The sequence below is a fragment of the Thunnus thynnus genome, chromosome 22, assembly GCF_963924715.1.
Source record: "Thunnus thynnus chromosome 22, fThuThy2.1, whole genome shotgun sequence".
NCBI lineage: Eukaryota > Metazoa > Chordata > Actinopteri > Scombriformes > Scombridae > Thunnus > Thunnus thynnus.
In genome coordinates, this window is record NC_089538.1 from 25,695,833 (window position 1) to 25,718,325 (window position 22,493).

The following is a 22,493-nucleotide window of genomic DNA, read 5'->3' on the forward strand; positions in this document are numbered from 1 at the left end:
TGTACTGGTATTATTGGTACAGTACCAGTAGTAAAATATCAAACTAATACAAGAACACAGTCAGCACTTCTAGGTGTTTATAGGTTATGTCTGGTGATTTTCTATATTTTTCTTCCTGTTATCAAATCTCATATTTGGATCCAAACCAACAATGAACTGATCTACTAACAAGTATTGTGTGTGTATCAAAGCCTGATATATCTTATTCCTCTGAAATACTGAAATGCATTGTTTTGTCGTCATCAAATATAACACTTCTCATTCAAGCCAAAAAGTTTGATTTTGGTCTCATCCATCCACAGAACATTTTCCCAATAGCCTTCTGACGTGTTCATGTGGTCTTAAGCAAACAGTAGATGGCAGTAATGTTCTTTTTGGAGCATAGTGGCTTTCTCTTTGCAACTCTGCCATGCACAACATTGATGTTCAATGTTCTCCTGATGGTGGACTCATGAACATTGACATTAGCCACTGCAAGAGAGGCCTTTAGCTTCCTAGATGTTACCCTGGGGTCTCTTGTGACCTTCCGGACTGTTGCTAGCCTGCTGTTGGTGTGAGAGTTGTTGGTCGGCCACTCCTGGGGAGGGTAACAATGGTGTTGAACTTTAATATATTTAATTTGGACTGCACTTTTTGGGTGGACCGGCCACAGATCAGCCATATAACAGCAGCTGCCAATGAGTGACTGAATGAGTGATGAAGTTACACCATTGGTCGGCCAGCCCAGTGAGTTTCCTCATTGGCCATTGCTCTTTCAAATTGAATTGGTGCAAAATGATCTAAGCAGAGGACAGCAGCAATGCAGAGTGACTGTGTTTCTGCTTTGAGTGCTGATGCTCTCAGCTCTGATGTTAAATGCAGTGAAGTAAACTCCTGTTTAAACAGACGTGTACCAGCGTCTCCTCCTCTACCGTTCAGTGTGGTTGACTCTCAGGCTGAAAGTTGGGCTGGATTTTATAACTGACCTAATACCAGGACACAATCTTTTTATTTCTTTCATGTTTTCACATCACAAACAATGAACAAAAGCTTTAAAATACGAGTCTTGCAGGTAAAACATGAGACTCATGTAGCTGTTATATCAGGTTAGTGTGAGGCGGCTGCTCTGAAGTTGCGCTTGATTTGACTGTAACTGCTTTAACTGGGTGGAGATAAGCCTCCTGAATTTGCACTCAAAATGCTGTCAAATCACATCAAATCACGAATGAACATTTAATATCCTCTATCCTTCATTTAATATTGTACATAATCTGCCTGACAGTCGACTGGTGGAGTCCAAACTCTTTAGAAATGGTTTTGTAACCCTTTCCAACTTGGTGAGCATCAACAACTCTTCTTCTAAGGTCCTCAGAAATCTCCTTTGTTCAAGCCATGACACACTTCCACAAACCTATGTTGTGAAACTCAGACTTTGATAGTGAAGACTCAGATCTCTCTTCTTTAAATAAGGCAGGGCCTCCCAGACTCACACTTGATTGTCATCCCATTGATTAAAACACCTGACTCTAATTTCCCCTTCAAATGAACTGATAATCCTAGAGGTTCACATACTTTTGCCGCAAAAAACTATGTAACATTAGATCATTTTCTTCAATAAATAAATGTGCAAGTGTGAGGTTTTTTTCTTATTTGTTTAACTGATGTCTCTTTATCTAGTTTTGGGACCTGCATGAAAACCTGATCATGTTTTAGGTCATATTTATGCAGAAATAGAGCAAATTCTAAAGGATTCACAAAACAGAGCAAAGCACTACTTTACATATTTTATATATATATATATATATGTGTGTATATATATATATATATATATATGAAAGGAGGTATATATATATATATATATATATATATATACCTCCTTTCATTATTCAAAGCTAAACAAAGAACTCAAGAATACAAAACCTATGAAGGAGGGGTAGTTTTATAGTAAATGTAGCGGACCATGTTTCTGTGGTTAAAAACACAGATGCTGACAGACACGTAGATTGCTCGTTGTTTCCTTTCAGCTGGACCACATGTATGAGAATCTGCATCACTGTGATGTGAGCTGCATATCTGGGCCTCCAACTGTCAACTTCGATCAGACAGAAACGTTCATTTAAGTTGTTGTGGTCAGCAAAGGTGTCATTTACCAGCTTGTCCTGATAAAGTGTTTATTTACAGTTCAGCTTGTTGACCAGGTGAACACACAAAACACTGAGTGGTCAACAAGCTGAACTATAAATACATTATAATAAAATCTTTTAAGTTATTGCTTAAGCTACATTTGTTCTAATGCATGTATCAAATTAATTTCTATCAAAAATATTAAATGACCACCAGCACACTTATTAGAGGGTCTGAATTTAGAGATTGAGACCATAGTGACTGGCTGAAACAGGGTTCAAATTACACAGTGGTTTTCAGCCCTATTTTCCAGTGCACTATAAAAGATGTCACATGCACGTGCATATATGGACATGCACGGTCAATTGCAGAGTTACTGCAAAAAACAATGGATCAGGCAGTGACAGTCACTATTCAAACCCTGTTGTAAAATATGATTGACTTAATATTTCTAAAGAGAAATTGAGGCTTTTCGAATGGGAGTCAGTTGGAGGGGTCATCTAGCAGGAGTCAGTGGCACTTGAAGGGACTTGTGGTGGTGTCCCTTCAAGGGTGGTGGGTGACTTCCTGGATCATATTAAACAACATGCCCCCACTACTGAAGACCCTGAACCATAGTGTCACACTGCTGTTTTGGTCTGAACCAAGCAGGAAGCTCCGGAGCGCTACCAGAAGCGACAACATTGATTACGTTTTGTAACCATGGCCTAACCCCAGATTCACAGACTATAGATGTAGCCGTTTATTTCAGTGTTTTCAGTTCATGAAAGTTAATTGTAACATTTTGGTCACATAAAAAATCTGGTTCAGTATTTGTTTGTGATAAAGGCACGTTGAGGAACTGGCTGTTCAGTTTTTCCAATAAGTACATGTTGTTTTACTAGCTTTAGGCCTATTTTCTGCCAGTGAAAATTAGCATTAGCATTAGCAATATCACAGTTAACCATAGACTGTAAATACACCATGCTAACTTAGCTAGCAGCTAGCGCTAGGGCCAACTTCAACCTCTCATCCAAGTACAGTCATTTCTGGCTCCAAAAGTCAAACATGGTGACCATTAAATCCAAGATGGCGACAGTCAAATCACTAAACTCAAGTCTTCAAAACGGCAGTCCACAAACCATGTCATGGTGAATATCCATATTTTTTTATGGTCTGAACGCAGCCTTAGTCCTTTCTGCTTTCCATCAGTCTTTAGACATCTTTTATGTTTTTATTTAAAAAAAACATATTTGGTTAATTTCTTCAATTATTTTGTTTTGTTCTCATTTGAAAGCAAGACATTTTTAAAAAATAATTTAGAATTTTTTTTACTAATTTTAATCTCTGTTTTATGTGTAAGATCATTTCTATCTTTTATCACTGTTCAAATAAGCTGCAGTGTCTCAGTACCAAAAGAGGAGGAAGAGGGCGGGTTTTAACGGCAGGCACAAACAGAAAGAGTTGAACACAAATCATTGAGCAGGAAAATGAGGGAAACATCTCTGCAGTCTCTGCTCTGTAAGTAGAATCTGTGTGTTTTTGTGTTTCATGACCCTTTTTTTTAACATATCTATTATGTTGTTGAGACACTCAAAGTGCTTTCAGAGAAAATTGGACAGCAAATAATTGGTAATTTGGGTTAAATGTTGAAAATGAATCTTGAACAGAAGCCTGTCATTAAGCCAAAGTATTTGTGTGACTCAGCAGGATTAAATTAAATTAATTTCTGCAATTTTATATCTTCTATCAGAGTGACATTGTGTTTTTCTGAGAATGATGTAAATTTGTTCCTGTTATTTGAATAAATGTGAAGAATAAATGCCATGTGTATGTGTAGACAAACACAATCTTACACTGTACTTGAACTCATGACCTCAGACACGCTAGCAGAGAGGCAAAAACTCATGGGTGTTAGAGTTTGTCACTAGTCCGTCTCTTAAAGTGTCGGGGAGTGAGGTTTAGTCGTTGCACAGCACTTCACAACTGGTTATCATTACACATAGCTGTAAGACTTGTGTAGTTATTTTAAATTATACACTGTCTTAGAAGGTATCACATTGTTTCTCTCCTCTTTAGTCTTCAGCAGTCTGTAAAAACTTCCTCCAGAGGACTTTATGAATTGATCAACAGACCAGTTTCTCATAGCAATCCTGCTCATGTGGTAGCAAAAAAAGAATTCAGCTGCAATGAGAAAAGGCTCAACAATAACTAAAGGGATGCTAATCCAGATGTCATGGACATTTTTGCAGCATTGCTTAAAAAACACAGAGATAAAGCATTAAATATTGTTACTTGTTGAAGCAATTGTAAACACTATACAATAGATTACACAGTCAGTAGCAATTACACAAATGTCATGTATGTTTGTGGAGAGAAACTCTCTTTGGCACATGACAATGTGGCCCCTTTTCTCTAGGATTGACACATTGAAGCCAAATACAAAAACACAATTATCTTGTATTTTGAGAGAGAAAGCATGTTGTTCTGCCCTTTCTCTAAAGATTGCAAACACAGCTTCACACCCTTCCACAGAAGCAAGGCTAAAAACAGTCAGGTCCCTAAAAGGACATTTCCAAAAACTGTTACACCTTCTCACAAACAAGTATGTCATAGATGATCTCATAGAGACCTGATGGTCGGTCAATAACTTCAAATTTAGCTGGTCTTGGTACCTCATGATCCACACAGTTAGTACCCCAGGGGTCAGCAAACAACACTCACACAGAAGCAAGGGTCAAGAGTTCAACTAACCTAGGAGCAGGATTTCTTCACAAACATTTATGCCAGAATGACAAAGTGACATTACTTTCACATTCAGTTGAGAACCAACAACACTGTCCTCTTAAGGTTTGTCAGAGCAACACATGACAGAGACATAGAAATCTGCATGACTATGATTTGACTTATTACTGGATCAGATAAAAGTACAACATAAACTAAATGTTAAACAGAGTAGCCTGCATACAGTCCGCTTAAAGACAAACACAGCAGGTATGATATGTAGACTAAAAGACGAAGATTCATAAAATGATAACCCGTTATTCAATTTGCTCTCACACTTCATAGTTCAAAAGGCAAAAGTTCCTGATACAGTGGACTGAATAAGAAAACCTGCTCTGGTTATGATTGCATTACCTCACCTTCATTTCACTTTAACTGAAGGCCAATAAGTGATCAAAGCTTTCGTCTGCAATGAGACATATTTTCTGTGTTTGTGTCATCTCTCTTTAGTTCTGAGCTCACTGTTGTGCTGCACAACAAACCAAGGTTAGTAAACTTCCTCTATCACAGTCTGAAAGCTGCTGATTCTGTCTGAGAGACCCTGAGAGGAAAGTTAGAGCTGAGGACAGAGCAGGAAGTCTGACAGTTAGAAAAAGCTCAATTTTTGCTTGTGTTTGTGGTAACTGTTTATTCAAATGCTTTTATCGTCTTTTTTGTAACTGTGAAGTACTTTGTAACTCTATTTTTGTGCTCTATAAACAAAGCTTGATTTACTTACTTCCAACTTTGTTTGTCTGGAGTCTGAAGTTAAAACTAGACAACATCAAGTCTTTAGGTGTTTCAAGACTTCACACGTGGAGTTCTGTTAAAATTGTCTTTGAGAGTTGGGTACATTCCATGTTGCTTAAGAACTCTGTAACAGAACATCTTTACAGTTTGAGATGTGCTATTGTATGTGCTACACAGCATAAAACTGACTGCACCAAAGTGTCTACTCTTTTTACAACAGTTTTCTGTGGTGTGACTTTGTGAGCAGTTTTGACAAAAATGTAAAGAATCGCCGGTTTGTCATTTCAGCCCTCACAGCCTCTCTGACTGTGAGTCCTAGCAGCTCTCAGATGTTTAAAGGACAGTTTATGTCTCTGAGCTGTGAGGAGGACGACAGCTCTGCTGGATGGATGCTGAGGAGGAACACAACCAAAGAAATCAGAACTGAGTGTGATGACTGGGGAGAAGCAGCTGGTTCCTCCTGTAGGATCACTGTAACAACCCACTGGGACAGTGGAGTTTACTGGTGTGAGTCCAGAGAAGGTGCAACCAGTAACAGCATCAACATCACTGTCACTGGTAAGATCAGACTGTGGAGTTAGTATTGATGAAGCTGAGTGTAAATGATGAAATGCTGTAGTTTGTGTCTGTTTTGAGGTGGATCAGTGATGCTGCAGAGTCCTGTCCTCCCTGTGATGGAGGGAGATGATGTCACTCTGCACTGTAAAACAACGACATCTAACCTTCCAGCTGATTTCTATAAAGATGGCTCCCTCATCAGGACTGAGCCTGCAGGTCACATGACCATCCACCATGTTTCCAAGTCTGATGAAGGCCTCTACAAGTGTCACAGCAGCGGTCATGGAGAGTCTCCACCCAGCTGGATCACTGTCACAGGTGAGGAAGTTAAAGTCATTATACAAATTATGTGTTTATGTGCAGGTAAAAACAACAACAACAACAGTGTATTACGTTTTCACATATTATTTGAATCAATCCGCTTACAACCCTGGAAACAACTAAATAACATAGATGAAGTTTAACATCTAATGAACTGCACCAATCTCAGTAATCGTATAACTTTCTGAACATTAAAAGGAGTGAATGTTTCCATTTTTTAAAATTATTTTTGTTTACTTTTAGGGAAACCCACCACCACGTCTCAACCTACACCGCCCTATACTTCACCTCCCTCCTCCACCTCTCCTCCTTCATCATCCACCACTCCTCATCTCCCTGTGTTGTGGTCTGTTCCATCTGTCTGTGTTCTGGTTTTACTGGTTCTACTGGTTCTACTGGTGAGACGATGTGTTCGGAGGAAACCTAATGGTCAGACACGACTTCTGGATTTCATAATGAATATTTGACTTTTAGGATTAATTTTTGAGAACAAATTATTCCAAAAATATTTGACACCCGTTTACTAAATTTCATTATGATGACATTTTACTATTTAAATTCCTGTTTATGTTCATGTTAATATTTCAAAATTTATTTTGCCATACAAATTATTAACAAATTTAAACTACAGTTTCAAACATTTTTAAAAAATTAAATGTCCTTCAAGATTCTTATAGTCTTATATAATTATATTGTTGGTTTTTGTTTGTTTGTTTGTTTGTTTGTTTGCTTCATTCCAGCTGCTGAATTACAAGTTGAAGAAGATGACATTACATACAGTGACATCAAAATATTGCGTCACCAACAACAGCCAATCAGACGGAATAGAGGTAATGTGTTGCACTTGTATCAGAACATCAAATACAGACGCCTCAGCATCTGATACTGACGCACAAGGCGCCCTTTAGTGTCTGTATGAGATGCACCAGGCTTTCATGTAACTCAAATGTAAACCCATCCACATCATTATCAGACGCCATGACAAGGATCATGTCTATATAAGGTGACATCTCTTTGTTAGGAGGAGGTGGGCTGGATGGCTAGATAGATAGTCGGCATCTTTTTCCAAACTTTATTTCAAACACATTCAAATATGACATTTTTACACTCAACTTTAATAGTGATTAGTTTTACACAATATATAATATTCCATTCGAGACCAAAAAGTAACTGAATATGTAAAATGGTAAAATGAATGTGTTATAGATTCTGGTTCATCTTTGCTAAATTTACATTTTATTTCAATATCTAAAAACTTGGAGAAATATAGATTTGTTGGATATGTATTGTGTAAAATTTTGATATGTATTTCTTTAATCTTATTGGTAATACAGAATTCATATGACCAAAAATAGACAGGTCACGTTGAAGCCACATATTCATAACAGTTTTTGTCCTTTTAAGTCTAGGAAGAAAGTTAAATTGTTGCCTGGTTAACATATCTTTATTTACATCGATACCTAAATATTTGACTGTTTTTTTCACCAGAATGTTGCATATGCTCCCCTCATCTGTATCAATTAGGCTTAAAATTTAACATTTAAACATCTAGGAAATACAGATGTAAAAAAACTTATAATCCACTTTTAGGAGTGTGATCAGTCTCCAGAGAATCTTTGTTTGGTTTCGGTATCAAACTGATTAAATCTTGTTTCATTGTTGTTATCATCCCCTTCCTATAAGTGGGACTTTAATAACATCCCAAAAGCATAAGTAAAGTTCAGTGGATAAACCAATTCCAGGAGATTTTCCAGTTCTCATATGTTTCAAAGCTCCCACAAATTTACAGTGTAAAATAGGTTGTTCACAGTTCTGGTCCAAATTTAGATTCTTTGTCAAAATTATCCAACATGTTCTGATATTTCTTTTGGATTCGTACTAATGTAGTTGTTTATTTTCAGTGCTGAAATATTATTTCTTTTACAATTGCGTTTTTCACCATTTTCTAACCGTCTTGCTCTGGATCGTATCAAGGCCCTTTTAGCAGCATCAAAATATAATTTATTATTTTATTCTGGAGTTGTGTTAATTTCAGTTTCTCATTTTCTGGGAGAAATTCTTTATTTAATAAAATCATTAAATTTTCCATAATTTCCTTTTCCTTTGCATTGCTAATGTCCTTGGTACCGTTACCTATCAGTTACCTATCAGTTACCTATCAGCTCACACCTGATCTTTTCCAGTTTTAGATAAACATTATACCCTGAAGCCACTAATAAATGGATGGGGCTCAACTAGATTTCCACCGGAGTACAAGATGGGGTTGTGCTAATACAAAATGGGAAAACTAAACTGTCTAACCATTAAGAGGTAACTAGACAACAGCTCTGAAGGTCCTGAAATATTTTAGACATAATATCAAAGTAGTCCTACCAAAAAAATAATATGACTTTGAGCATGAATAGAACACATGACTTACTGTCACTGTACTGTAAGTTGCATGGAAAAGTATGACATCTGTCACACCTGTCCTCTACTTCTGGAAATATTTCACACAACTGGGCTTTAGAAAAATGAACCGTGTGCAGGACTTTGAACTGTCTGAGTGATAGCTTTGTGATAGCCCCTTTCCACCCGTCTTCTGTGAATTCTCAATACATCTTAATATCAAAACAACAGAATAGGTCTGTTTCCAGTGACTAGCAAAATGGCATATATGAGTGTTTCCAGCATCCTCTAGAGGACGGACGAGGAAAGAACAACCCATATGACCATTTTATAATTTAATAATGGTTGGGTTGGGGAAAGATCATGGTTTGGACACCTGAGCCATGGCGAATCACAGTGCAAAACTCTAGTGAAATACACTGTTTCTTGCAGTCCTGATCAACCGTGACTCATGGTGTCTTTCCCGTGCCTCTCTCTTCCCCTGTTGGTTAGAAGTGGGAGGCAAACAGTGGTCTCCTGCAGCAAAGGCCACTTTGCCACCTTTTGCTAAGTATCTAGCCATCCCCCCTACCCGCCTCCTCCTGATAAGGAAGTCACCTTATATTGATGTCACCTGAACAGCATTACTTCCCTGGATTATAATTACTATGTCCACTAGATGGTAAACATAACTATATGTTGTTTTTGCCGGCTGGAATTTTTAACTATACTGTTGTTTTTCTTGTGAGGATGGGCTGGAATTCCATGCTCAGCTTCTGCTCCCACACTGCACTTGAGCTGACCATAGATCATGGAGATAAGTGACCTCTGTTTAGGGTTCAGCTTAAGAAGATCTTCTCAAGGTTGTTCAGGGAGCATAAAGGTGTAGTTTGGAAAGAGGGAAATTGCACAATGTCTGATCCTAGCCCTAATCTGAAACCATCTTTGTCTTGAAAACACTTGAACACCTGCAGAAAAATAGCATCTGTATGTGGTGGGGAGACACATTTCCATACATTGAACCTTGTACATTAACATAAACCTTTTAATATTACATTACACTTATATGAACATTTAATAAGTTTTCATGATACATTTAAACAAAACAAATGTAATTTTCTTTAATCTGTGGAGTTTCAGACTGTAGTTTGGTCTGTATTGGTTGATGACAACGTGTGATTTGCTTCATGTGTTAGACGGTGTGTTTTGTACCTTGTGGTGAATCAGTTAACAGAAGCTAACAGCTTTGTGGTCGTCCAGTTTCCTGTTTCTGATAAAGACAGTTGGTCCTGCACATGTTTCACTGCAGATGGAAGTCTGCAAAACAAAATCTAAATAGTTTATACATGTGCATATTAGCACACATCCATATACTCAGCTCACATACATATATTTCATGCATATTCGTATTTACACTAATAAACATTTTTAAAGTTAACAATCTTATAAGTTGTGACATGCTGATAAGTTGACATGTTCATCTTGTGGTGCTTCTTTTAATAAAAAGCTAGCAGCTCTGTGGTCATTTAGTTTTCCAATTTTAATAAATTAGCAAAATAAATAAACCTGACACTTGTGTTGGTCTCTTTCACAGCAGCAGTGGTGTTAAGGAAAAAAAAACTTTCAAACTGTAAATTGTACTTCTAAAACATCTGTCCTCAGCAATGAACTGATGTTTGCTGCTATAAGTTAACAATTTTTCATTATGTCCTTTTATAAAACTAAACAAAAGTAGTATCATAATTGATTGTAGTGCTATAAATAAGTCTGAATACTACTTGCATAATGATAAGTACTATAGAAGATATTCTAACAGTACTTCAGTATCAGTTGTAGTACTTGCAGTAATGTATTTTGTATGTATTTTATCTTCCAGAGAGAGATCCAGCTGCAGTTTACTCAGCAGTGAAAACAACAGAAGACGTCAGTTATGGACAAATAGTCATCAAATCAAACAAGAGGAGAGGTACAGCTGCTCCTCTGTCTTTATTTCTGAACTTTGGATAGAGTCAGGCTAACTGTTTCCCCCTGCTTACAGTCTTCATGCTAAGCTAAGCTAACTACATCCTGACTATATTTAACCGTACTTGACACACATTCATGACATTAATATCAATCATCTCATCTCATTCACCAAAAGTATGAAAATAAATGTATTTCCTGAAATGTTGAAATGTTCCTTTAAAGTGATAAGGGTAATGGGCAGCTGCTCCTCTTTGTGGACCAACACCACCAAAATCTTTTAGAGAAAATAGTTTGTTAAAGTTGTCACAGACAAAAGATGGCCAACATTTTTAGCATCTTCATAGTTCCTGGCTGTGTTTTGGTCACATTTTCCAACATAGTTGGCATTTTTCAAGAGTGGGAAGCCAGTGAGAGTTCAAACAAGCTAATTTTATGCCTATGGTGCCTATGGTGATTGTTGGAAGACACAATTGAACTGGAAAAACTGCCACTAGAAATCAAATTTATGGCATCTTTTTACCCTTAACTCAGTCTGTCATGTTATGCCTTCTATGTTGAGCTTTTAAGTTATTGACAGTTCAGTTTAGGTAGAAGGTTAGAAGTGACAGCATCTTAGTTTCTGACCTCCACACATCAAATGATTTTTCATCAGCCTCTTCTATAGTATTACCCATTTTAGCTGAGGAAAACAGTTTGGTCACATTAGATTGTTTAGAAATGGGTCCAAAGACCAATAACAGTCATCAAGTTTTCAGTCTCTGGGGAGTAGTTCTGTGTAAGGCAGATGCCACCGAGCATGCGCGAGAATTTGATTCTCTTCACAGTTTCCCCATCTTATTGTGTTACATATCACAACCTCTGGACGTTGTACTAGATTGTACATTGTAAAACCTAAGAAACATTTGTGGCATCTGTCTTACACAGAACTACTCTCCGGAGACTGAAAATATGATTGCTGTTGTTAGTCTGTGGGGTCGTTTCTAAACAAACTAATATGATCAAACTCTTCATAATGAAGGAACATGTCGCTCAGTGCAGTGGTGTGGCTCACTGACGTGTTTTTAATACTTTTTGGACAACAGAGTTTAAAAATTATACAAAGAATAGAAATAGATCATTAAAAAGAAACTCTCTGCACAAGAGCAAGTTTGAGGTAGAATATAAACAAGGAGATGGACTCAGCAGAACAAAGGTCCTCGGTTGTGTGTCTTCTGCTGTTTTTTTTTAGCACTGCATATAAAACCACAGCAACAACTTCTTCATGTTGATTCCAGTCAAGTGTATTCTGAAGCTGGTGAGGTTTCTCACTAGTGCAGACTGATTTGGGTGGTGGCAATGTGTTTGTCTGTTTTGAACCTTGTGGTCAAAGTGCAAACGTGATTTAATAGCAGCGAGCAGCTCTGTGGTCGTCCAGTTTCCTGTTTCAGATAAAAACTTTCCAGTTACACTTGGTCATTTGTCTTTCAAAGAAGTGCTGTTAAGAAGAAACAAAATTGTAAACCGTCCGCCTTTTAGTGGCTATTAAATCTTGATATAATGCTACATGATTTATTTTACATGTGCTACAGTAGTAGAGTAGTGGTGCTAACACTCACAGTAAACACAGTATACTAACAGTGCTGATTAATATTAATGTATTTTATCTTCCAGAGAGAGATCCAGCTGCTGTTTACTCAGCAGTGAAAAGAACAGAAGACGTCAGTTATGGACAAATAGTCGTCAAATCAAACAAGAGGAAAGGTACAGCTGCTCTTCTGTCTTTATTTCTGAACTTTGAACTGAGTCAGGCTAACTGTTCCCCCTGCTTACAGTCTTTATGCTAAGCTAAGCTAACCACATCCTGATTACATACTTAGTACGTCCGAACCAGTTATGGTTTTACAGAGACACTTGTTTTACCGCAAAGCCTCAAGTTACAGCTCCATTACCAGATGCTGTTGAAATGAAATGTTGACATATTTTTTGTGAATTACTTTTTGTGAATTATTATCATTTTAAAGGTCGTATTCTTGAAACTGTTTTGATTTAAGACTATCAATTACATCACACATGACACGTCAACTACAGTGGAAGCAGAAGTTACACTGCTGTATGAATAATGTATGAATTTATATTGTATTTTCAGTCACTTGAGGATTTTGAAAGGAATTATGTTTTTTGAACTATTTTCACGTTGGACAATTCAACTCTCACTAATACATCCAACACCCACATCTACAGTCAACACAGGAAGTAGTGTTTACATAGAGAGGTAGAGTGGTGGTCGCGTTGGTGGGTTGATGTGTGATTTGATCAGGACGTGAACTTCTCAGATTCTCACAATCACTTCCTGGAACTGAGCTGAAAATGATCCTCGGACTAGAAATACTCAAAGTTGGACAGATAGTCATTTATGAAGCTTCAACACTGACTTTGAGACATGTGACATCCCTGTCACTCAGAGCTGCAGAGGACAAATTATGATGATGTGTTTAATTTTCTCTTTTTGTTATATAAATATAAATAATATAAAACTATACTGGATTTCAAAATGCAGAAAACAGCACCACATTTTTAAAAAAGCTTAGGTTTTATATGTAAAAGCAAATAACAAAGATTAATGTTATATATGCAAAAATATTATGCCAAAATGAATTAAAGCTCATAATTTTTACAAACATGCCAATAAGCTAGTAGACTGCAGTGGTGGAAAGCAACAAGTACATTTACTTAAGTACTATACTTAAGTACAGTTTTGAGGTACTTGTACTTTACTTGAGTATTTCCATGTGATGCTACTTTATACTTCAACTCCACTACATTTCAGAGGGAAATATTGTACTTTCTACTCCACTACATTTATTTGACAGCTTTAGTTACTTTTCAGATGAAGATTTGACACAATGGATAATATAACAAGCTTTTAAAATACAACACATTGTTAAAGATGAAACCAGTGGTTTCCAACCTTTTTGTCTTTTGACGTCTTACAAAAAGCAGTGTGTAGTCGGGGTCACATTTCACATGTCTATGAGTTGTTAACAGCTCCACCAAATAGTGATTTTTCCCTCTAAACTTCTCACATGCTTTCATTTCAATAAATGTTCAAATGATCCAATATTTCAGCAAAAATCAAAGATTAGAGAAAAAGTCCAAAAACTGAAAACAGATTTGTGTATCAGAACTTTGTTTTTTCTTCTTTCCTCTCCCATTAATCATCTCACGACCCCTCAGATTTATCTGCTGACCCTTTGGAGGGGCCCGACCCCTAGGTTGGGAACCACTGGACTAAACTAGCTAACTGTATATAAAGTAGGTTAAACTAGCTCCACCTCCAGCAGCTACAACAGTAGTCTTCATGTTAATTAAAATAGGAATTTGACTCTACAGCATCTTGCAGATGCAGAGATGATATTCAAACTGACTTTGAGACATGAAGAACATGTGATCTTCTCTTCCATGTGTCCCCTACAAGAGAGGGAAAAAGTTATTTCTGTCATGTCACAGTATTGAGAAATGCATCCTGAATGAAAACATCTCTCATTAAAAAAGAAAAATAGATAAGATTGTTTATTGATTATATCATATTTTATCTGTTGAGATCTCTGTCATTATACAGCAGACATCCAGCAGGGGGACATGATGGTGTTTAAGTTTTAGTTCCTCGTCATGCACATTATCTTTATGAGGCACATCAATGATGAAGTTTGATTTATTAGAGCTAAAGTAGTTGGTTCTGACAGAAACATCACTGTCACAAAGCTGCATTTTCCTCAATGTAAAAAAATGTGACATTGTGGGGACATCAGGGTTTATGGGGACTGCAGGTGTTCTCTGCATCCTGCACACTAACAAATGAAATGAGGATCATCTAAAGGATCTTTTAATGATTTTATTGTTATCAAACATTCAAACATCTCTGCTGCTGCTAAATATCAGCTCAGTCAGGAGTGAGTTCCTGAGTTACTCCTTCTCCTGAAACTAGGACTGAAAATGTGTCAGTTTTTGTCCAGTGAGGAGAGGTTTCCTGCTCTGAGAAGCTTCATGAATTCAGGCCCAGAGTTCACATCTCATCACAGACCTGCAGTGAAACTTTGTCTTTACATGAACTGTCACCAAGATCTTCCCCTGACCTCCACCAACTGTAGTTACCATCAGTAGATGTTGTACAAGAGTTGTTTTTTCTACAACTGTGTCTCATATTGTTTTATCTGTGTGTGTTCAGCATGTCCACCAGAGCCAGAGGTTGTCTACTCTTCACTGAGGTAGACCTCCACATCTTCACACCAGTCCAACCACTGACATCCAGCTGGCATTGTTACTGGTCTCCAGAGCCCCTCAGGCAGCAGTACATTCATTTTTTAAACATATTTTATATATTTCATGTTGTTCTCCCTAAATTAGACTCATGCAGCAAATATTTCCTAAAATAGTAATAATAATAAATAAACTTGCTGTGTTTCACAGCAAAATGTCTTCAATAAGATGTAGAATAAACTTTGGTCTTGTTTGTTGTTTAATTTCTGTGGTTTTGTGGGTTTCACAAAGCTGTCAGATGGAAAATTTGACTTCTGGTTTTATTGTGGGTAACACACACCTCTGACTATCTGTGTATTTGCAGCTCTGCAGCACCGATATCAAACGTACAAAAAACGCAACCGCAGTCTATAAACAGCAGGAACATCAATCATCAGCTGGAAACTCTGCACACACACAGCTGCAGCACAGAGTGTGTGAAGAGTTTAGATTCTTTACTCAGTGAAAGATGAAGAAAATTCAGTCGGTAAAACATCTCCTGGTTTAAACATCACACATCATGTAGTTCATCTTAAACACTTTGAAGAAAAAACAGAAAAAATATCCAGTTGGTTTAATTGGTAATTATATTTGGGTTCATATGTTGTTGTTAATTTGCAAAAATCTTAAATTAGACTCGTGTCTTTAACTGACAGAAAATACTCAGTGTTGTTTTGTGTCAAACTACATATTAGTATATTAGGTTGTTTCTTAAATCTCTGTAATGAGCACATTTCCTGTATACTACCAAATTACACAACCTTTCAAATAAATGTTCTAAGAAGCAGCTACTTTTAGGAAAATATTGAAAAAAAAAAAACTAGTATATGAAATATATCGTTTGACACACTGAAAACTGAGTATTTTCAACTTTTTTGTTCATTTTTTATATTTTTTACCAAATTGCACCATTGTCTCTGTAAAATATCTGTAAAGCTGTTAAATACCTGCAAATGTCATTTTTAATGAAAATACAGTGATTAAAGAGGTAAATATAAGACTGTACAGATAATATTGGTAATAATGTTATTTGTTGACATATTACATATTACATAATCATGAGCAGATTATAGATTGATATTAGTAAACTCATGCTCCATCTTTTCACTTGTACCTGAAACAACACCTGCCTCGTTTTGTTCTAAAAGCTCATCAATCACTCTTTAAAGTCTGCTGCCACCTACTGGTCATAATGGGTATTACACCACAGCTGCTGGTTTGTAAATGACACCAGTTTAATGACATATGAACTAATTAATAATAAACTATTTTACATCAAATATTGAGTAAATAATTGTGTTGATCATTAAATGTATATGAAACTGTGCCTAGTTACTGAGGAACGAATCAGGAACGAGCTGATAATTGATGAGTCATTAATGTGAAGCAGAACTAAGTAGAGGGAACTTGTTGCAGGGGGACTGTTGATGTTGAGAGACCGTGTTGAGACTGATGTGATTCTATTTAAGCTCTAAAGTTTTAACTCTACAGTAATTAAAACCTTGTGTAGATTTAGTGTCATGTTGGTAAAATTACATTTCCAGTTGTGAGCGGCCGCCGTTGCTTCAGCGTTGAAGAGCTGATGCTGCTTAAGGCTGCATTCACACCAAATCATAATTAGTCTCTATAGTAAATTTCACAAATCATTCATAAAACCTCGACAGTCACAGATAAATGTGTGATTAATCCTTAATGAAGCTTTCAGATAGCAGAGAGAGTTTATTCTTTAGACTATATACACTATATTACGGTCCAATCATACATAAAACAGGAGAACTTGATTATTTCAATGAGTTATAGTAAATATGAAGAATGCTACAATATTTTTGAATAGTGACTTTTGAATTATGTAATAAATATGGATCAAACATGGTATAAAAATGTGTATCAGCTGTGCAAAAATGTTTTTAAAAAGTTGAAATATTTCCATTTTTGAATATTCTGGGTCACATGAGGAGAAATCATTGAATTTCAGGCCAAATGAAAAGTAAAAATGATGTTTTTACTGCTCTCAAATGTAAATTTGGGTTAAATTTGACCCTGAACAGTATGTAAGGGTTAAACCCCTTCCCACAGCAAAACAACTGCACATTAGGGCTGAGTGATATGTATGAAATCACTATCAGGGACATTTATAAAGGGATATGTTTGTTATTCAAAGAGTCCAAATGAGTCTGAGACTGAGTGAAGACCAACAGAAGCTTGGCACGAGATTCAAAAGCTGTTGTACACTCCATCACCAGTCCTGCACTTTGGCTCAACTGTAGTTAACAGTTCATGCTCCTTTCTTTCAACAATAATAAACCAGTTTCTTTGTATTTAATTATGTTAAATAATGAATTAAATCATCAAAGATGATAAACAGGAATTTCATTTATATTCTGACTGACTTGCTTGAATCATTCCATATAAGTGCATCATCAAGGTTTGTCCAGCAGGTGTGGCCACTTCATCATCCATACACCACTGACTCTGTTCACTGCATGTTGGCACCTACATCCTATCAGACTTGAACTTAGCTTTATGGCTCTTACTCACATTGTTCTCTCCTGTCCAGATCCTTGCTTATGTCGTATTAACTCTCAGATGTTCATCGCTTTGAATTAAAGTGTCTGCTGAATGAAATTAATTGTTATTGTAAAAGAAAACAACACAGGGCAGCTTCAATCCCTCAGAACTGTAGTATAATCTCTGTCTGTCATCACACATGATTGGTTGCACACACATATACATCAATACAACATTAAGTCAGTACATGAAGTGTGTTGCAGAGCAGTGAAAAGTTCATCCCATTATGCTGTCTTATGTATATATAATAAGAAAGAAAAAATAAATTACTTACAAAAGGCCCCTGGACGAGAAACTCAATTCAACACAACATCAAACAGTGAAACAGAGAAAAAGTAAAGCAATCATTGTAAAACTCTTTAAATGAACAATGGGAGATGACTCCTGTCTGAGAGAGAGGATTTCTTAATGAGCATAATGATTATAATGAGTTAGAATAGAAACATAATTGTATGTTTCATATCTAAACATCATAATAAATCTAACAGTTTGAGTCCCAGACTGTGGTCTACTTTGCCTAATGGTAAAGTTGCCCCTGCATTCTGGTTGCCCATTGCTGCTCTCAATAAAGCTAAACTAAATGTAATTTTAATGTAGCTTTAATATTTTCTTAATTTAGCTGATTTGGGCTTTGTGTCACTTCATGACTACAACTGTGACGACTGTGAATTAAGAATTTTTCCACTTTGAGCAGGTTCTCATAGCACTAGTTTCTCACTACTGTACAAAGGAAGGAAGTTGGCTTTAACCGCTCTGAACAAACTAAGTTGTTCTCATATCACCAAGAAGCAGAATGGACCAAACATCTCTTCAGTGGCTGCTCTGTAAGTACAATCTGTATTGTCCACATTTAAATAATTATACTTATAGCGGAGAGTGAGATACATGGTGATATATGGTTTAAAGTTCACTTAAACTTCTTGCAATGAAATTAGATTCAAAATAACATTTTATTAATCAGCATCAAGAAAATAATTAAATGCAACAGACAGGAAGAGAAATTCATGGTTCAACAGAAGGTGAAAGACGTTACAGCTTGTATTAAATCTTCGTGTCAGATTATACAGCGATGAATCAGTCATGTTTACCGACATCTTCTGTCAGGAGGGTTATCATAGATGTTTGAATGTTGATGATCTGTGGTCTCTGCTTTTTCTCTCAGAACAGAGGATGACAGGTCAGACAGTAAACAATTTAGGAAAGCATTTTAATAATTAACTTGCAAAAAGATAAGTTTGTCAATTTGTACAGCAACAATAATCTAGATTTCAATTCAAACACATCATCAGTCATTCAGCAGCATCAGATGTTCTAGTTTTACTTAGATTAATATGAACATTTTGTAGATTAAGCTGGACTGATTAAGTTGTATGAAGTACTGATGCCAAACTCAAATATAAGATAGCTTGATTGTCTTGTGTATTGAAATATTATTGACATTGATTTATCTTTCTGTATAAATATCATGTCATTACACTTCATTCTGGTGTAAGTTTAGTGATGGTTTTATGGGTTTCTCACTTGTCTCGTTCTCTTGTCTCTTTAGTTCTGAGCTCACTGCTGTTCTGCACAACAAACCAAGGTTAGTAAACTTCTCATCTCATAATCTAAAGCTCACTCTTAATGCCAGTTAGTTGGTCCTCCTCAGCCTGTGAAAACAGCTGTATAATGTCTTATATGTAAGGTCTATAAAGGTCTGGAAGTAAAAGTTAGGTTTTCCTAAAGACAAGAGGTGACTCACAGTTTGAGCACTTCTACAGTTTGGATCAACATGAAACTGTCCTGTTAAATCATCAGAACAACAAATGAACAACTGTGATAGAAAATATCTCGTTCTTTAATAAAAGGTCAAAGGGGTGAGACTGTGTAAGCTATGTAAACATTTCGGGGTAGAAGTTAACAATGCGCCTTTCTGCAAGAAACAGCCAATCACTGATCTTAAAATCCAGTCACATGTGCCACTAACGGCAGGCTGAAACTGAAGATTACGATGTTAAGAAAACTGGCTTTACAATTTACAGTGTGAATCAGTTCAGTTTTAATTTCTAGGTCACTAGAAATTTATCGTTTTTCATTTTGTCCTGTTATAATACTATACAAAAAATGGTATTATTATTGAAATATGAATTATTGTAGTGGGGCATAAATAATCTGAATACTATTTGTATGATGACTAGTACTGCAGTAGTAGCAGTAGATTTTCTAACAGTACTTGGATCAGTTGTAGTACTGTCAGTAATTTATTTCATATGTATTTTATCTTACAGAGAGTGATCCAGCCGCTGTTTACTCCGCAGTGAAAAGAACAGAAGACGTCAGTTATAGACAAATAGTCGTCAAATCAAAGAGGACGAGAGGTACAGCTGCTCTTCTTCTCTGTTCAAATCTTTTGTTGTTGTCACAGCCAAAAAATTTGTAGTGTCTTAAGCCACTGATATGCTTGCTTTTTGCATATGCAAAAACAATGGATGCAATTCCAGCACCACTGTTCAAATTATTGCTTGTGTACTTTGTTTATACATGTAAGACTGGTCACATGTTCTAGTTGTTGTTCTTGAGTGGGAAGCTGGTGAGGGTACTAGTCAGCATGCAACCACATTTTATTCATTCAGGACTTTTAAAAACAGAAGTTACAAAGTGCTTTACAGGAAAATTCTCTCAAGGACAAGATCCCTCTCTGGCTTCCCACCACCACGAACACAGTCAGTGACATTTGTTGCAACACATGAGCCGGTGGAACAACTAACGGGAATTAAACATCTGGGCTGCAACCTAAATCCCTCCCTATTTACTACATAGTGGACCTTACCCTCCACTATTTTATTTCTGTAGCTGAACTCTACTGTGTGTAAACATTTCCACTATATAGGAACTCAAAAAGTAGAGTTAAATGTACACCACTTTCTGCTAACAATCGTACAATGCAGCATGTCAGATTTTGGAGATGGGAAAATAAACTCTGTGCAAGTCCACCGCTGACAGTGATGATGCAAACTGATAATGATTAGTGACTACTGAGTAAACTATTGAGTGTCTGTTATATCAGGAGCAGTGAATGAAGGAGGGAGTGATTTTGGTCACACGGTCTGTGGTTGTAGGGGAGAACTGTGCCCCTGAAACACTTTCAGGTGCTTTTTTCCCCTGATCAACCTATCAGGTTGTACTTCCTCCCAACTGGCTTCATGATTTAAATGGTTATTTTTAACTATCCAGTTAGAGATTCTTCTTTTTAGTTGAAAGTTGGAAATAATAGACTATTTTAGCTCTAGCAGAGTCTAATTTAGTTTAACCCCTACAGAATCTGGTTTAGCTAAACAATCTCCCAAAAACCTCCATGAATCCATTTTAAACTGTCCTTTAATAAAGTTTATAATTTAGTTGTTTTTAAAACTGTGCAGTTAAAACCATAGCAACGCCTTCCTCTTGTTGATTACAGTGAAGTGTATTGTGAAAGTGGTGAGATTTCTCATTATAGTGTGGTCTTATTTGAATGTGTGTTTGTCTGTTTTGCACCTTGTGGTCAAAGTGTTTTTATAGCAGCGAGCAGCTCTGTGGTCGTCCAGTTTCCTGTTTCAGAAAAATACTTTCCACTTATACTTTGTCTTTTGTCTGTCAAATCTTGTAATGCTACATGACAAACAGTTGTATTAGTTGTATTAGTATTCTGATTTATGTTACATGTGCAACAGTACTACTCACAGTAAATACAGTACACTAACAGTACTGGTTAATATGTATGTATTTTATCTTCCAGAGAGTGATCCAGCTGTAGTTTACTCAGCAGTGAGAAGAACAGAAGACGTCAGTTATGGACAAATTGTTGTCAAATCAAACAGGACGAGAGGTACAGCTGCTCTTCTGTCTTTATTTCTGATCTTTGACCAGAGTCAGGTTGTTTCCCCCTGCTTCCAGTCTTTATGCATAACTTTAAGCCTTAATAAAATTTAAACAGGTGAGTTATATAAAAATTAATCTCCCAGTACAGTTGTCATGAATGGGGAATTAACTATGGAGACCAAAAGTGTTTTTTGTACCAGGCTGTAAATATGTTCATTTCTGCTATAAAGTTGGGCATTTTAACACGGGTTTGAGGATTGACTTTCTTTTGGAGCCAGCCTCAAGTGGCCATTTGAGGAACTGCAGTTTTTGGCACTTGCCCATTGGCTTCATTTTTCAGCCTTGGAGTTTGCTGCTTGGTTGTGACAGAAACATCACACACACATGGGGACATCGGAGTTGATTTTATTGTCATCAAGCATTCAAACATCTCTGCAGCTGCTAAGTGTCAGCTCAGAAAGTTGTAATTTCCTGATTTAAGAAAGTGGATAAGATGCTTTTACTTCTCCTAAAAATGCATCATTCTGAGACTTTTTGTCCAGTGAGGAGAGGTTTCCTGCTCTGAGAAGCTTCATGAATTCAGGCCCAGAGTTCACATCTCATCACAGACCTGCAGTGAAACTTTGTCTTTACATGAACTGTCACCAAGATCTTCCCTTGACCTCAACCAACTGTAGTTACCATCAGTAGGTGTTGTACAAGAGTTGTTTTTTTCTACAACTGTGTCTCATATTGTTTTATCTGTTTGTGTTCAGCGTGTCCACCAGAGCCAGAGGTTGTCTACTCTTCACTGAGGAAGACCTCCACACCTTCACACCAGTCCAACCACTGACATCCAGCTGGCCTGTTACTGGTCTCCAGAGCCCCTCAGGCAACAGTACATTCATTTTTTAAACATATTTTATATATTTCATGTTGTTCCCCCTAAATTAGACTCATGCAGCAACAGATTCATTTTCAGATGTGTTTTTTGTGAATAAACAGTGTAAAAATTAAAATTAAAATTA

At 36.7% G+C, this 22,493-nt stretch overlaps 2 protein-coding genes across 2 annotated transcripts in view; both read left to right on the plus strand.

The window, feature by feature from the left end:
• Positions 1 to 15,217, plus strand: part of LOC137175208 (Fc receptor-like protein 5) — a 69,641-nt gene extending 54,424 nt beyond the window's left edge. Inside the window, exon 9 of the transcript XR_010925580.1 lies at positions 15,011 to 15,217. The gene's annotated coding sequence lies outside the window, so the exon portion shown is untranslated. The remainder of the gene's footprint in view (positions 1 to 15,010) is intronic.
• On the plus strand, positions 2,690 to 22,428 carry LOC137174241 (low affinity immunoglobulin gamma Fc region receptor II-like). The gene is made up of 9 exons (XM_067579419.1): positions 2,690 to 2,799; positions 5,317 to 5,352; positions 5,843 to 6,153; positions 6,232 to 6,471; positions 6,718 to 6,903; positions 7,215 to 7,304; positions 10,718 to 10,807; positions 12,457 to 12,546; positions 22,242 to 22,428. The coding sequence occupies exons 1-9, from the start codon at positions 2,690 to 2,692 to the stop codon at positions 22,316 to 22,318; spliced, it is 1,230 nt and encodes a 409-aa protein (XP_067435520.1). The 3' UTR covers positions 22,319 to 22,428.
• The last annotated feature ends 65 nt before the right edge of the window (positions 22,429 to 22,493 follow it).